Source organism: Lissotriton helveticus, chromosome 1_2 (assembly GCF_964261635.1).
Source record: "Lissotriton helveticus chromosome 1_2, aLisHel1.1, whole genome shotgun sequence".
In the NCBI taxonomy this organism is placed as follows: Eukaryota; Metazoa; Chordata; class Amphibia; order Caudata; family Salamandridae; genus Lissotriton; species Lissotriton helveticus.
In genome coordinates, this window is record NC_136058.1 from 438,141,242 (window position 1) to 438,156,639 (window position 15,398).

Consider the following 15,398-nt stretch of genomic DNA (forward strand, 5'->3'; position numbering starts at 1 on the left):
GTTTATGTAGTGTTCTTTTCGGGATGAAGATATTTCATCAGACACCCTTTCAATCCCCATATGTGTCAGCTGAAAACATTTCAATACTTCACGTCCAGTTGTAACACTTAGAGCATCTGTGAGAAAGTGCCTTGTTGGACATGGTTATCCCCTGGTTTTTGCTGCCTGGTTTTGATGTGGTTTCAATTGTAGTGCACAGGGTCTCCTGTGCCAGTGCCGCTGACCCAAGTGTTCTCAACAACTACAGGACTGTCTCCAATCTCCCATTCCTAGGAAAACTACTAGAAAAATATGTTCTCGGTCAACTCACCCATCACATGGACATCAAAGATCTCCTCGACCCCCACCAATCGGGCTTCAGAAAAGGATGCAGCACAGAGACTGCCATCCTAAATGTCATTGATGACATCCATAAATCACTGGACATGGATCGCTGTTGTCAACTCATACTCCTCGACCTTTCAGCGGCCTTTGATATGGTTGAACACAATCTACTCATCAACGTACTCAGAGAAAGGGTAGGAGCAGAAGGGGTGGTCTCACAATGGTTCAACTCCTTCCTGCAAAACCGCTCCCACAGAATAAAAATCAGAGACTTCACGTCCCATCTACACACTATAACCAGAGGCGTCCCCAAGGTTCAGTTCTCAAACCCGCACTGTTCAACATCTACAGGGAGCCACTCACCATCATCCTCAAAAAAGCCAACATACCCTTCCACCTCTACGCCAATGACACCCAGATCTACCTCGAAGAGAAGGAATGTGTTCCTCCTTGCTTTTGCATGTAGTACATTGCTCTCATATTGTCCATCGTCCAGTCAGCCTTGTTGAGAAGATGTACTTGGAACTAGAAATATTGCCAGTGGTTCTAGGTGATTGATGTGGAGCGCTTTTTGTTGAGTGGTCCACTTGCCCATAATTGTGTAATTTAGGAGATGGGCTCCCCAGCCGGTGAGTGATGCGTCTGTTGTTAGCACTATTTGTGAAACTGGCTCTAGGAACGGCCGTCCTTTGGAAAGATTTTGTGTGTTCCACCACTGCAGAGAGCGATGTGTTTGGCTGTCTACCAACATCAGATTTGTAAGTTGTCCCTGAGCCTGATTCCACTGACATGCCAAACATGCTTGTAAAGGGCGTATCTCAGTGGCGTAACTAGGAGGGGTGAGGGGGGCAGACCGCCCCAGGCGGCACTATTTTGGGGCAGCAGCCGCGCGGCTCTGGTGGCCCGTTGCTGTAGCCTTTATAATTTATTTGGGGATACTCAAGTGTCATTACAATAATGTCAGTGTCCCCAAAAAAAATAATAACAGCCGCTGCAATGGGCCGCCAGTACCGCGCGGCCCCAGTGTGAAGTGCAAGCAGCACACCTACTTGTAAATGCTGCCTGCAGTGCATGTACGGTGCGCAACGTACCGCCTTTGTGGATCCCGTGACCTCCCGAGGGCCGTCAATCTTGTAGCGCGCGAAAGCGCTACCAATAACGGCCCTGGACACAATGTTTGGCCAGCCCTCGCGCTGAAATTGCAGTGCCAAGGGAAGGACAACGCTGTAATCCTGGTACTGCCTGCAAATTAATGGGATAAGTAAAGTGGCACGTCTGCCTTGTGTTGACTGCAGCGTGGTAAATCTGCAAAGAAGCTGCAGCCCAGGAACAGATGCGGGCACGGCGGCACAGGTGCTGCGCCATGCTGCCTCCGCCTGCCCGCGGTGCGTGTGTCACTAGCGGAAGCGGTAATAAAGAGGGAAAGAGAAGCCGAGACAGCAGCAACCCGCCCGCAGCTCCAGCCATCTCCCCAGCCCACCGGGCCTCGAGGTCTCCTACATCAAGTACCAACTCTATGAAGTAAGTGAGCGGCGGTCATTTTTACTGACGCGCTTCTGGCATGGTGGTGAACTATATTAGTTTTACTTGGAGCGCCATGCACACACTTACTCAGCATTGTTAATAGCAAGCGCTATCGCATGCTGGACGACACCGGGGTCGGAGTGCTCAGCTGACCGCTTTTAATTATAATACTGCTCAGTACTGACACGTAAGTGAGAGGCCTGAGTGTGCGGCGGTTTTCGTCTTAAAGCAGTGCACTTATGTGGTACAATTTGTTTTGGTAAAATTTGCTAATTCATAAGTTATACAAAAAATGATGTATGTTGGGGCAAGTGGGGCAAATCCATAGTTGTACAGCAAAGCACAAAGCCACAGAATCATATATTTCCAGTGGCCCTGCCCTAGACTCACTTTGACTTAGTGCTTCTCGAAAAATAGTCATTTTATCTCTAGAAGGATTCAAACCTTCAGAATCTGGACACAGGTTTGGCTCTTCGACTGAACTGCAGAAACCCCGCACCCTCCCCCAGGAGCGCCTCGTAACCCTGACTGGTGATTAGCCCCGCTCTTCATTGAATACAGCATTGAACAGCTGAACGGTGGACAGGAGCCTTCCAAGAAGTTTCTGTATTGCAGCTCATATGCACCTTTTAAACAAACTTGATGCATTCGAGCAACGCGCTATTTTTCTGAAATACACAGAATCTGTGCAGAATATGGTTTATGAGGCAAACACAATAAATCGCTAATCAGTTGTATTAAAGCAAACACAAATGTTTGCTAACTTTATCTGCTGCGCAGTAAAGGCTGACTGGCAGCTGTGAGGTCCGTGTTGGCGCCTCTCACATCCTGTTTGAGTCCTCGGCCCCGAGTGTCCCATGTGGGATAGAGCGGCCTAAGCGATGTTCCTGTGCATGATTGCCAAGGAGGAGCCCGGGGCCCAGCAGTCAATGTTACTCACCTCGTTAAACAGTACAATAAGGTTACAAGGGCACTAAGTGAGTGAATTGTGCTCCGTCTCTGGTGCTTTGTAGCATTTCTTTAAGGATCTTCTTAGAGTTTCTCATCAAATGGGTATCATTTCTGATATTTATGTTTCACTCGTCTTCATTGCTTGATTTTGTTTGCAAGGAAGTGTCACTCGTAGTCGTTCATATGTCACTCATAATTACACAGAAATGATGAAAATGTCACACTAATCTGAAACCTTGGCAGCTACGAGAGTACTGCTAATCGGTATCCATGGAGCGCGGTGCGTCTACTCGGGGTTCAACAGGTCGGTGTAACATTCTGCCGGAAACGAGCCCTTAGCCTGACAAACTTCACCCCCACAGAGCGGCCCCCTTCAACCTTGATTGCGGGGACTCAACCTAGAAAAATCATATATACCAAGGCCCATTCTAAAGTCCCACCAGGCACGTCTGTGCGTAGATTGATTTATCTGAATGCACGGATTTAATCCTGTAGGTTCACTTTTTAAAAATATTTATGCTGCTTGCTAACTCAAAGTAGAATGATTTTTTTCTGTTAGACATATTAGGTGTGTATACGTGAATGTGATATACGCACTTATGATTACCCAAAGCCACATCCTCCCACGTTCCCCTGTCAGTCAGCACATTATGTATTGGGGTATAGTTGCCAAATGAAGTGGCTGCTAGGGAGGTTGGTGTCCTCAATCAACAGGACCACTCATATTCCAAATCTAGCACTCCTCGGACTCCAGAATTGTGACCCTTCTTTTGCTCTGTAGTCTGTGCATGGCATTTCTCCATAACCATTTTGCTGAAAGTTGCTGGCTTGTGGCAGTGGTTATGGGCACACCTCATGTCTGTACCCAGACTCCCCTGTGTAGATGTCCAGCTATTCTTGCAATGGGCCCATTCCTGCATCTTCTTCCCAAGTGCCCAAGGATCCTGACTGTGAGTTTGAATGTTCCTTGTAAAACAGAAATGCGTGTGTAGTCGGGTATTCAGTCCACCCTGCATTTCTGTTTAAAGCCCGCAGCACAACAAGTGTTGAAAGACCCCTAAATCCAACACCCCACTTTCAGATCCAGATACACGCAAGTAAGTGCAAAAGTAGTCTGTCTATAGTGACAGTCACGACGCACGCTGACGAGAGTACCTGTCTGTGAACATGTGTCAATGCAGCTGTTTGGAAAGAGCTCAAATAATAAACCAGGAGATAAGAATCACTAAACTCCATGCTGCTCTCTCTGTCCCACATGGGACCTGGGCCCAGATTATTAACAGGATGTGAGAGGCCCTAACACAAATCTCAGTTGCCTCAGGCCTATACCATAAATTCATTAGAGTCAGCTGACTCACGGACTCCAGCCGCCACAGTGAGCATGTGCATGTTAGCATGATTGCTTGGCAAGGCTCAGGAGAGCCTGTGTGACACACATAGCGGTCACAGTCAGGCAGGCTGACAAATATTTTTAAAGTATTTATTTTAAATCACACCAGTATAATTAAGCGAGTGGCCCCGGGGTGCTGTGCGCAGCCCTCTACAACTGCGAGTTCAGGTAGTTAACACTTACTTGCACTAGTTAATAGACCAATCTAAAACTAGCATTCCAATGATACATGTGAGAAATATTTGTGCCTGAAATTTGACAGTGAGGTGAGATTCAAAATTCCTCACACAATCACAGGACTGCGGATGCCATGGGCGGCAAACTGAGGGATAGCCCCGGGCGCCACAAACTCTAGCTACGCCTGTGGAGCATCTGAAGTCTTGCGTGAGGTACGATGAAAAAGCAAGAGGCCATCAACCCTATTAGCTGCATAAACACTTGTGCTTAGAGAGAGTGTTGAGGCTGAAACTTGGTGATGAGGGTTTGCATGCTGGCTATCCTTGCTGGATTAGGGTATGCTAGAGCTTTGCAAGTGTCTATTGTAGCTCCTAGATACTGATGTACGTAGGAGGGTTGAAGGTGTGACTTGGTGTAGTTTAGTGTGATCCCTAAGTCGTGTAATAGCTGAATCATTTGATAAGTGTGTTGAACACACTGACGTATGACTTGGCTTTTAAGAGCCAGTCATCCAGGTATGGAAATGCGTGGATTTGCTGCCTTCTTAAGTGCGCTGCTACTACTGCAAGGCATTTTGTGAACACCCTGAGTGCTGTGGTCACCCCAAATGAAAGGACCTTGAACTGATAATGCTGGCCGTCTACTGTGAATCTTAGGTATTTCCTGTGAGCAGGGTGAATGGGAATTTGGAAGTAGGAGTCCTTGAGATCTAGTCTGGCAAGGAAGTCGCCTCTTTGAAGCAGTGGAAGGATCTGCTGAAGAGTGATCATGTGAAAATGATCTGATTGAACGTAGAAATTGAGAGGTCTGAGGTCCAGTATTGGTCTTAGAGTCCCGTCTTTTTTGGGGATTAGGAAATACAGGGAGTAATCCGCTGTTCCTTGTTGTTCTATGGGAACTGGTTCTATTGCGTGCTTTTGAAGCGGTGAAAGAACTTCTTGTTTGAGGAGCGTTAGATGTTTCCCGGACATTGGACGCTGTTTGGGTGGTAAGTTGAGGGGAGTAGCAGAGAGTTCCAGGCAGTAACCATACTGGATAATATGTCTTACCCACTTGTTCATAGTGGTGGAATTCCAGACAGGTAGGAACTGTGATAGTCTCCCTCCGACCGGAGTGGAATGGGCTGGAGGGAAGTCACTGCTTCCTAGCGGGGGAGGTGGGAGTGTTGTTACCTCGACCTCTCCCTTTGTTGTTACTTTCCCTGTATCCACCTCTAAAATATCCCCTACTGGGAGATGTTTATGTGGTGTTTTTGTATGAAGAGGAAGCCCACGGATCTCAGAGATGGGCCGTTCCAAAGACGGTAACAGAGAAGGTTGAAAGATCTGAGTCTTGATCCTGGCAGATGGACTGGTGATCCCTGAGGGGGTGTGGGTGGTCTGTGTGTTGCCACGGCTGTCCAGGGGGTGTAAGAAAATGTCAGCAATTTGTGGAGGGCCCTCTTTTGCGTGAGAACCACCCAGCTTCATGCAAAACAGACTTGAGGGTTTGTGTCTGCGCAGGATGAGTTACATTCTCATAGTAAAATGGAGGACCTTGTCCAAAGGCGATAGATGTTACCAAGGATTAACATCTTCAGTTACGACAGACAGAGAAAGTCCATGTACCTCGAGGAGCTTGAAAAGCTTTCTGCACTCTGCTGGTGCAGGCTGGATGTTTATTCTCTAGTTGGCATTTGCCAGGGGAAGTTCAGATACAGTGGGTTAATTAAACCTTGCAGCAGCACTTGTAGCGTGGACTCTTGGAGTCTTGTAGTATGTGTTAGATGCGGAAGAAGTGTATTCATGTTCTACGGAGCTCAGAAAATCCAGACTTTCCGGGCCAGAACCGGGTGCTGTAAGCTGCACTAGTTTCAGGGAGATGGACAGATGTTATGGCGATAGGAAACCCCGACAAACCACAATAATGTTCCACTCTTCCAGGTTAGACGAAACCAAAAATGCTTGAACCAAGGGAGCTGTTGAAAGTGTCAAAGGTGACCTATGAACAGCAAGGTAAAGACAGGAGTTTGATTTGATTTGATTTGAATAAAATTTATACAGCGCAAAACAATAACCCGCAGGTATCAAGGCGCCTAACAATCACATCAAAATTGGTATTTGAGATAATCTTAAGTGAATAGGAAAGAAATGAGAAGTGTGTGAATGGAGTTACTTTCGTTGTATACTTCGTAAAGAGTTACTGGAAATTTTGCAGCCCCGCCTGGTCCATCTCTTTTTCTACACTCTATTGTTGTTTGAATGAAATCTTGACCGTATGCATCTATCTTAAGCAAAACCTTAAGCACTTGGGAGCTCCGAGCACCTGTACTTTGCTAAGTTACTCAGTGAACACTGTTAAATCACCTAGTTTTCAGACATTAATAAGATGTCACCTGATCACCAGAACTTTTAGTTAAATATTTGTGTATTATGAAATATTCCCTACTAAGTTCAAAGGCAGTAAAGAAGAAGGGGCGATTTACTAAGATTTTGCATCGTGTTTGCGTCACAAAAGTGGCACAAAAGAGTGCAAAATCTTTTTTTCCTAATTTTCTTTCCAGCAAATAGCGTAAAAGTAATGTGAAGCATCGCATTGCACTGCTTCGCGTTACTTTGCACCTTGGGGCCTGCCACTGGTGGGGCATGGGCGTTCCCGTCAACTACCCATTGTTTCTCACGCTAAACTCAATTTACCAAATACAGTAGATTGGGTTTAGCGTGAAAAAACTGCGCCCGTTTAAACTAGGCGCTTGGAAGGAGAAATGCTTTAATTTCTCCTTCCTTTTCTGACTTTGCATGCGTGCTGCACTGTGTAACAATCATACAACGTTGGAAAAGGTTTCCCTCATGTCTAGGCATAGTATTTTGTACAGGTAGGGTGTCCTTCCTGTACAAAACCCATGCTGGACTCACACACACACCCTAGAGCTCTTGTGCTAAGGTGTGTGCATGGCGCAGGGCTGCTGTAATCAGTGCCGGCGCAAGGGAAAGGGAAGGAGAGAGCCATATCTTTGAAAATATGGTGCTCTCCTGCTCCCTCCATGTCACGCAGCGCAGCCTCGCAAGGGGAGGCCTGCGCTGCATTGCGTGGAGATTTGGTAAATCTCCCCTGAAATGTCTTTTACAACCAGTTAAATATTGTGAATTCTCATTCCATTTTGTTTCAATTCAGTAATTTTAAATATCTTTACATTCAACAGAAAACAAGCCTTGAATGTATGAATTGACCATCAATAATGAAGCGAATGCCGTAAATCTTCAATAATAGCAGAAATATTGAGCTACAATATTCAGGAAAACATCAGCGCAGTCGGCGACAGAGGAACCTGCACACAAACTGACAGATCCCGGATAAAGCATCAACGGCAGTTCAGTGATTGTAAGACACTGAGCTGTGCACCTCCACGCCACAAGACGAAGAAATGACCTTAGGAAAATTAAGGCAACAACAATAACAAACCACCTCCTGTATAAACAAGTGTCAAATACTAACTTTGATAAATGTATCGGTATGATGTGATTATCGCAGTGCTCTATTTTCTAAAAGGAAGACACGCCATCATTCCGTGCTCTAGGTGAATTGTAAACTCTTTCTGGCCAAACCACAGTAACAAGCGGAAAGCACAACAGAGCGGAGGCAGACAACTGACGGGTAATGGAAAGAGGAGCTCTTCTATCTACAATACAATAGACTGTCCAAATTTGAACCGGCCAGAAGGAAGATACATCTTTACCCGCAAGTGTGCATTGCCATAATCCAATCTAAAGGCACAATCGCCTACAAAGACACATTCTACGTATTAGGAGTGTGGCAAATATTTGGTGGCTATTGTATTTTATTGTTAAACATAAATCAAACGTACAAAATACTGCGCACATATAAAGTGTGTGAGAAACACACAAGTGCTTTAACAGCCATGTCGGCCCATCAGGAAATACAGTCAAGGGATGTAGATAAATATATACCTGACCCACAGAGACTAACCAAGAAAGAAGAATCATACACATGCAGCAAGAGCTTTAGTTTGTCATCACTACTCAAGCTTCATCAGCACACGTACACAGGAGAAAAACCATTCAAGTGCAGTGAATGTGTAAAGTGCTTTAGTCAGTCATCAAACCTACAAAGACATAATCAAACACACACAGGAGAAAAGCCATTCAAGTTCAGTGAATGTGTCAAGAGCTTTAGTTGTTTATCAAACCTCCAAAGACATCAGCAAACACACACAGGGGAAAAACCATTCAAGTGCAGTGAATTTGCAAAGTGTTTTACTTTATTGTCACACCTACAAAGCCATCTATGGAACCACATAGGAGAAAAAAAATTCAAGTGCAGTGAATGTGCAAAGTGCTTCAGTAAGTCATCACACCTACAAAATCATCTGCGAACGCGCAGAGGAGAAAAGCCATTTAAATGCAGTGAATGTGGGAAGAGCTTTAGTCGATTAGACCACCTACAAAGACATCAGCGAATACACTCGAAGGAAAAACCATACCAGTGCAGTGAATGTGGGAAGAGCTGTAATCAATTAGCAAATCTACAAACCCATCAGCAAACACACACAGGGGAAAAACCATACCATTGCAATCAATGTCAAATGATTTTTAGTCGTTGCTCAACATTAAGGATTCATCAGCGAACACACACAGGGGAAAAACCATTCAACTGCAGTGAATGTGGGAAGAGCTTTAGTCAATTATCAAACCTCCAAACACATCAGCGAACACACACAGGGGAAAAACCCTATAATTGTAGTGAATGTGACAGTAGTTATCGCAGCTCTTCAGCATTAAGGTATCATCAGCGAACTCACACAGGAGACAAACCATTCAACTGCAGTGAATGTCTAAAGAGCTTTAGTCAATTATCAGTGCTACAAAGACATCTGCGAACACACACAGGGGAAAAACCATTCAACTGCAGTGAATGTGGGAAGAGCTTTAGTCACTTATCAAACCTCCAAACACATCAGCAAACACACACAGGGGAAAAACCCTTTAATTGTAGTGAATGTAACAGTAGTTTTCGCGTCTCTTCAGCATTAAGGATTCATCAGCGAACTCACACAGGAGAAAAACCATTCAAGTGCAGTGAATGTCTGAAGAGCTTTAGTTGGTTATCAAACCTCCAAACACATCAGCGAACACACACAGGGGAAAAACCCTATCATTGTAGTGAATGTGACAGTAGTTTTCGCAGCTCTTCAGCATTAAGGATTCATCAGCGAACTCACACAGGAGAAAAACCATTCAAGTGCAATGAATGTGTCAAGAGCTTTAGTCAATTATCAAACCTACAAAGACATCAGCAATCACACACAGGGGAAAAACCATTCAACTGCAGTGAATGTGGGAAGAGCTTTCGTCACTTATCAAACCGCCAAACACATCAGCGAACACACACAGGGGAAAAACCCTTTAATTGTAGTGAATGTAAAGGTAGTTTTCGCGTCTCTTCAGCATTAAGGATTCATCAGCGAACTCACACAGGAGAAAAACCATTCAAGTGCAGTGAATGTCTGAAGAGCTTTAGTCGATTATCAAACCTCCAAACACATCAGCGAACACACACAGGGGAGAAACCCTATCATTGTAGTGAATGTGACAGTAGTTATCGCAGCTCTTCAGCATTAAGGTATCATCAGCGAACTCACACAGGAGAAAAGCCATTCAAGTGCAATGAATGTCTAAAGAGCTTTAGTCAATTATCAGTGCTACAAAGACATCTGCGAACACACACGGGGGAAAAACTATTCAGCGGCAGTGAATGCGGGAAGAGCTTTAGTCACTTATCAAACCTCCAAACACATCAGCAAACACAGAGACTCCGGAAAGAACTTAAGAACATCAAAAATAATACTGACCCATCTGAGGACATAGACAAGAGCAGAACAGTGCAGTTATTATGAGAGGAATGAATTACGGAAAAAGATTCAATTCAAATTATGTGGGACATTGAAATGCCAGGTGATAGAAGACCGGACTAGCAGTAAAGAAGGAAAACAGATAACAGTATTTACAGAATTATAAATGTGTTTGTTTTCAGTGATTGTTCACTTCCGTACACATAGCAAAGCAGCATGATGCACCAGGATACACAGTGGGAGGCTAGCACAATGTGGACTAAAAGAAAAGAAAATTGTTGATTTTTATTTGGTGAAGAAAAGATACAAAGAAAAACATTCAATCGCACCTGACCACACCATCTGTAAAAGCAACACTGAACAATACTGGGACTAACAACGATATCTTCAGCTAACTTGTCGGATTAGTGATAAAACCTAGAAGCGAAACACACCCAGAGTGGACATGCTGTTAGGGCTCTGGAGATGGGAAACTTCATTGGTAAAATGTAGATATTACTATTAACAAATGCCACTGCAGTATATGTGATGTACTAAAGTGAAGCACAGGTGTTCAAGAAATAACCTGTTTTGAGATATAAAAGAGCATATACCTTGTTTCTAACCCCTTCAGTGCTGCGCGAATTCCGCTGCAGTGCTGAAGGTTCTAAAGAACCTATGGACTCATGACGGAACGGTTCCGTCATGAGCACAGGCCAACCGACGCTCATGACGGAACCGTTCCGTCATGAGCACCGAAGGGGTTAAGTAATGTTTTCTGCATCTTTTACACTCTGTTATCGGTTGATGGATCAGCTCGTGCCTCGGGCCTTATAAATAACTGTGACCCGTGGCTCCTCTCCGACATGGCTCACCCTATTTATTTTGTGACTTGCCAAACTCTACTTTTTACCAGAATTGAGCCATTGTAAGCAGTCGACTCTGTTTGAAGAATGTGGTGAAATAGCGAAATCCCACATCAAAAGTATATATGTGACTGGACAATCAGTTGCAGTCCCAGCAACTCGTCTTCCACACTTGATTGTCCCTTGTCCTCCAATGTTCTAAAGGATTTGTCGTATGAATGCCAGAAGTAGCAGTGACATTCATGAAGCTAACGCTAACAGGAGTGTGTGGGAGATAGAGAGGGGGAGAGATAAAGAGAACGAGAGAGACAAAGAAAGGGGGAGAAAAATAGAGAAAAGGAAGGAGGGGGAACGGCACGTTATTTGTACTCACCCAAAAATAGAAGAAGCAGCCGAATACATGTCAATGTGTGACATCACCAGAGAAACAGGCTGAATACCTGTGAATTTATATGTTTATTTTTAATACCTATAGACCCATGTCATGCCAATAAATAGGGCACAAGTAAGTAAAATAGTGAAGGAACTCACTATCATATGCAAATCACAGTAACGTGTAGTGACATGTAGTGACATCACAAGGAGTGATGTCAGGCCCTTATAATAATTTTTATGTGAAAGGTTGATGAAAATAATATAAAAATACATTTTTGGTTTCAGTTTTTATACATCATGTGTTTTTCCCACTATTAGTTTGTAACTAAACTCGGAAATGACTGAAAGTGTAAATATTTTTAAACAGAGATGTGGAACTTGGAAATTACATTTTTAAACAGTTTTCAGTGAATAAATAAAATGTGCTTTTAATTTGCGTTTGTTTCCTGAAGTTATTCCTTATCCAGCCCCTAAACCCCAAAGTGTTTCACAAAGTAACAATTATTATTTGCAGGCTAAGGAGCTAGATGGAACTGAGTCCCGTTTCTAGATAATAGTGGGGGGACCCCTTCAAACTGTGGCTACCCCACAACTTGTGCCGTGCTGATAAAGCAATAGTGAATTTGAGCAATTTATTATGAATTGAAAAGAGAGAAAGAGAAGAAGAGAGCGAGGTGCAGGATATATTAAAGAACATGAAAAAAAGCGACACAGGACTTTACCCTGTTCTGTGTACTAGCACTTTACATAAGCAAGTTGTGCTGTGCGTTGTGAACAGGCTGTCACCCCCTTTGTATGTAAATGAGCTTCTGTGACCAGACACCCCAGGCTCCCATCTCTTCTAGCGCGGATGATAATGTGAGCACTGTAAGGTAATCACAAACTAGGGCTATATTGAGAAACAACCGGCTTCCAGGTCTCACAGCTGTGGTTATGCAGTTCTTTATTAGTTTTATTTAATTTTCTTTAATTTTCAGCAATTCTCCAGGTTATTTTTTCTCAGGATTACGCTTCAGGTCGCTCTTTGCTCTCCATCAATTAAACGTGAGGTTTGATGTAGGATTTGTTGTTAGCGTCCCTAGACCATGTCCCAATCCCTTTGTCCTTGATTTGTCGGCACGTGTTTTGTCCACACACTGGTCTAGGATGGGCCTTCTTAAGGTAGAAGTGCTGTAATAGGAATAATAAATCAGACATATATGAAATTGTAGGTAAACAAATATGTGTCTTTCAGTTATCGGGCACCACCAGACTCACATCTACACATGTAATTGAGCATCAGACTAAAGTGACTCCTCCCTGTATAAATATGTGCCATCAGTAATCGGGCTGATGGTTCCGCTGATGCGCACAGCAAATTAAGTTTCTGGGACTGTACGCATTGGCCTACATTTTAATTGCTGAAGTTTCACGCAGTTTCGCTGATGCGCACAGCTTATAAGGTTTGTGGATATTGTGCAGTGTAAGTAGATCACTGAAGATCACCCTTAAGTAGTAAGTAGGTCAAAACATAGTACATACATCATGCAAAATGTCACTGCCCCTCCCTTCTTTTTGACATCTCCAGGAGTTCCTTCTCTCTCGTGGCTGAAGTGGAAGAAGGTTTTCACACATTATGCTTGTGTCTGTGGCACTTCCTTAAGTGCAGAGAGGAAAGCCTCATGGTTAATGCATTGTTTGGGCTCTGAGGGACAAGAATTCTTGGAACACCTTCCTGAACTCTCTGATAGTGACTCTGCCACTCTTAATGAATATGAGATCTGCATCAGAAAGTTGGACTTGCACTACCTCCCCAAAGTGAGTACTGTCCTTGAACGATGTCACTTCGGGAGAAGAATGCAAAGGCAGGATGAGTCGGTGGAACAGTACATAACTACCTTGCACAAATTGGCTTCCAAGTGAAATGTTTGTGCAGCTTTAGAGGAGTGCTTAAGAGATCAGTTCATGTTAGGATGCGCCCTCGACAAAACGAGACACGCCCTGTGGCAAAAAGACACGCCATCTCTTCAAGAAGTGCTGACCATAGCCAAAAGTCACGAGCATTCAAAAGCATGTGTTGATATTATACACAAAGACAGTTCAGGTGAAAAAAGGAGAATATTAATGTCAAATTGCTGGTGGATAGATTCGTTAAACCCAAATCGAGCACCACTTCAAAGCCCTTTAACACAACGAATTTTCATGGGAAGTGCTTCAGGTGTGGCAACTCTGGCCTTATGGCCAACTTTAACCGTTGCGTGCATCGGACGTCCCCGGCCATCCATCGTCACAGTGAGCATGTGCGGATGATGGCTGGGGACCCCCCAAACCGCGCCCACTCATTATTATGCACGCACCGCGGCACAATTCGCGCCGCAGTCAACAGGTTAAAGACTACCCAGGCTGGAAGGCCATGTGCAAAACTTGTGAGAGAAAAGTCACGTCTCAAAGAGCTGCAGAATGGGCAACGAGCATAGAAAAGTCAGGGAAGTTGATCTTTATGAAGAAGAATTGGAAGGAAACAATATTCTCCCAGTCACAGGGAATGCTAGTGATGGCCCTCAGGAGGTAGTTTTGATCAATGATGCTCCAGTGAGCATGCTCTTCGACTCTGGGGCCAAGATAACTCTAGTCCCAAAAACATTTTATGAGCGTAATCTGCTGGGCAAAGTCACCCTGTTGAAGACAGACATTAGACCAATTAAACCAATAGGTTAAGGTGGAGTGACTATTGAGTTGCTGGCTTATTTCTGGGGCACAATTGACTACAAAGGGAGAGTCATCCCTGATAAAATCTATGTCTTGATGAAAGGAGACCCGCTCATAAGTTGGTTCCATCTATGTGATCTACATATCTGCCTTGATCCCAATGAGATCTGTCTGCCTAAAAGAATTACCACCAGTTAGGGTTGTTAGTAATGCTAATCGAGACTGGATGAGGTCTTTGCTGGCAAACTGAGTTTGTCTCAAAAACTATGTACATTGGATAAAGGTAAAATCTAATGCTGTTCCAAAAACAGTTAAGGTCAGGAATGCACCTCTGAAAGTAAGGGAGAGCATGAAAGTTGAATTAGACAATCTCTTAGCCAAGTGCATCATTCAAGAAGTTGAAGCAATGGAGTGGGCCTCTCCTGTTGTTATGGCCCGCAAAGCCTATGGGGAGGCCAGGCTCTGTGTCAGCTCGAGGGAGCTCAACAAAGCAGTTATTGTTGATCATTACCTTTTACCCAACATAACTAAAATGCTGTGTTCTCTTGAGGGGGCAAGGCATTTTTCTTCCTTGGACTTGAATTCCGCCTATCCCCATGCCAGCCTTCACTCCTCTTCAGAACATTCAGAATATTCACTCCTTTTCTCAGGACCTTACCTCCTGTGTAACACCCTTTGGTACCTTTAGATTTCTAAGAATGCCTTTCGGACTGATTTCTGCAGCCTCATTTTTTCAGAGGGAGATGAAGGGCATTCTTGGAGGCCTTCAGGATGTCAAGGTGTACCCAGATGATGTGCTCATCTTTGGTGTGGATTTTGAAGAGCATAATGGGAGGCTTAGGTCAGTATTGAAGAAGTTACGTGATGCTGACCTCACCCTTTGGGCTGACAAGTGCAAATTTGGTGTCAAAGAAATAGTTGATAGTGCCCCTATCATTGAGCATATGTCAACCACTTCATTGAGTGTAATACAAGATTGGATTTTTAACGCAGTTGAGTACTGTTTTCCACTATCTAAAAAACCCATAATCACCGTCCTCCTGCCCCCTGGCTTACAGAGCAATTAAAAACTGAAAAAAACAAATGTAAAGCTCTGGAAAGGAGCTGGAGGAGGAAATATACGCAGGTCTTTAAATCTGAATATGAACAAGCTCTAAAATACTACCAAACTTTTTGTAAATTAGCAAGGAAGGAATATGTTTCCTCCACTATTTCTTGTTTGCGTACCCTGTTTACTATGGTAAAAAAACTTGCTGGCTCTGATACACAATCAATG

General features: G+C 44.0%; 1 protein-coding gene across 1 annotated transcript in view; it reads left to right on the top strand.

Annotated features, from left to right (window-relative positions):
* LOC144805314 (uncharacterized) overlaps positions 1-15,189 on the top strand; it is an 89,756-nt gene extending 74,567 nt beyond the window's left edge. Inside the window, exons 2-4 of the mRNA XM_078671956.1 lie at positions 8,152-9,654; positions 9,739-10,162; positions 14,811-15,189. Of these exons, the coding sequence (XP_078528082.1) occupies positions 8,152-9,654; positions 9,739-10,162; positions 14,811-15,189 (2,306 nt within the window). The remainder of the gene's footprint in view (positions 1-8,151; positions 9,655-9,738; positions 10,163-14,810) is intronic.
* Positions 15,190-15,398: the final 209 nt, after the last annotated feature.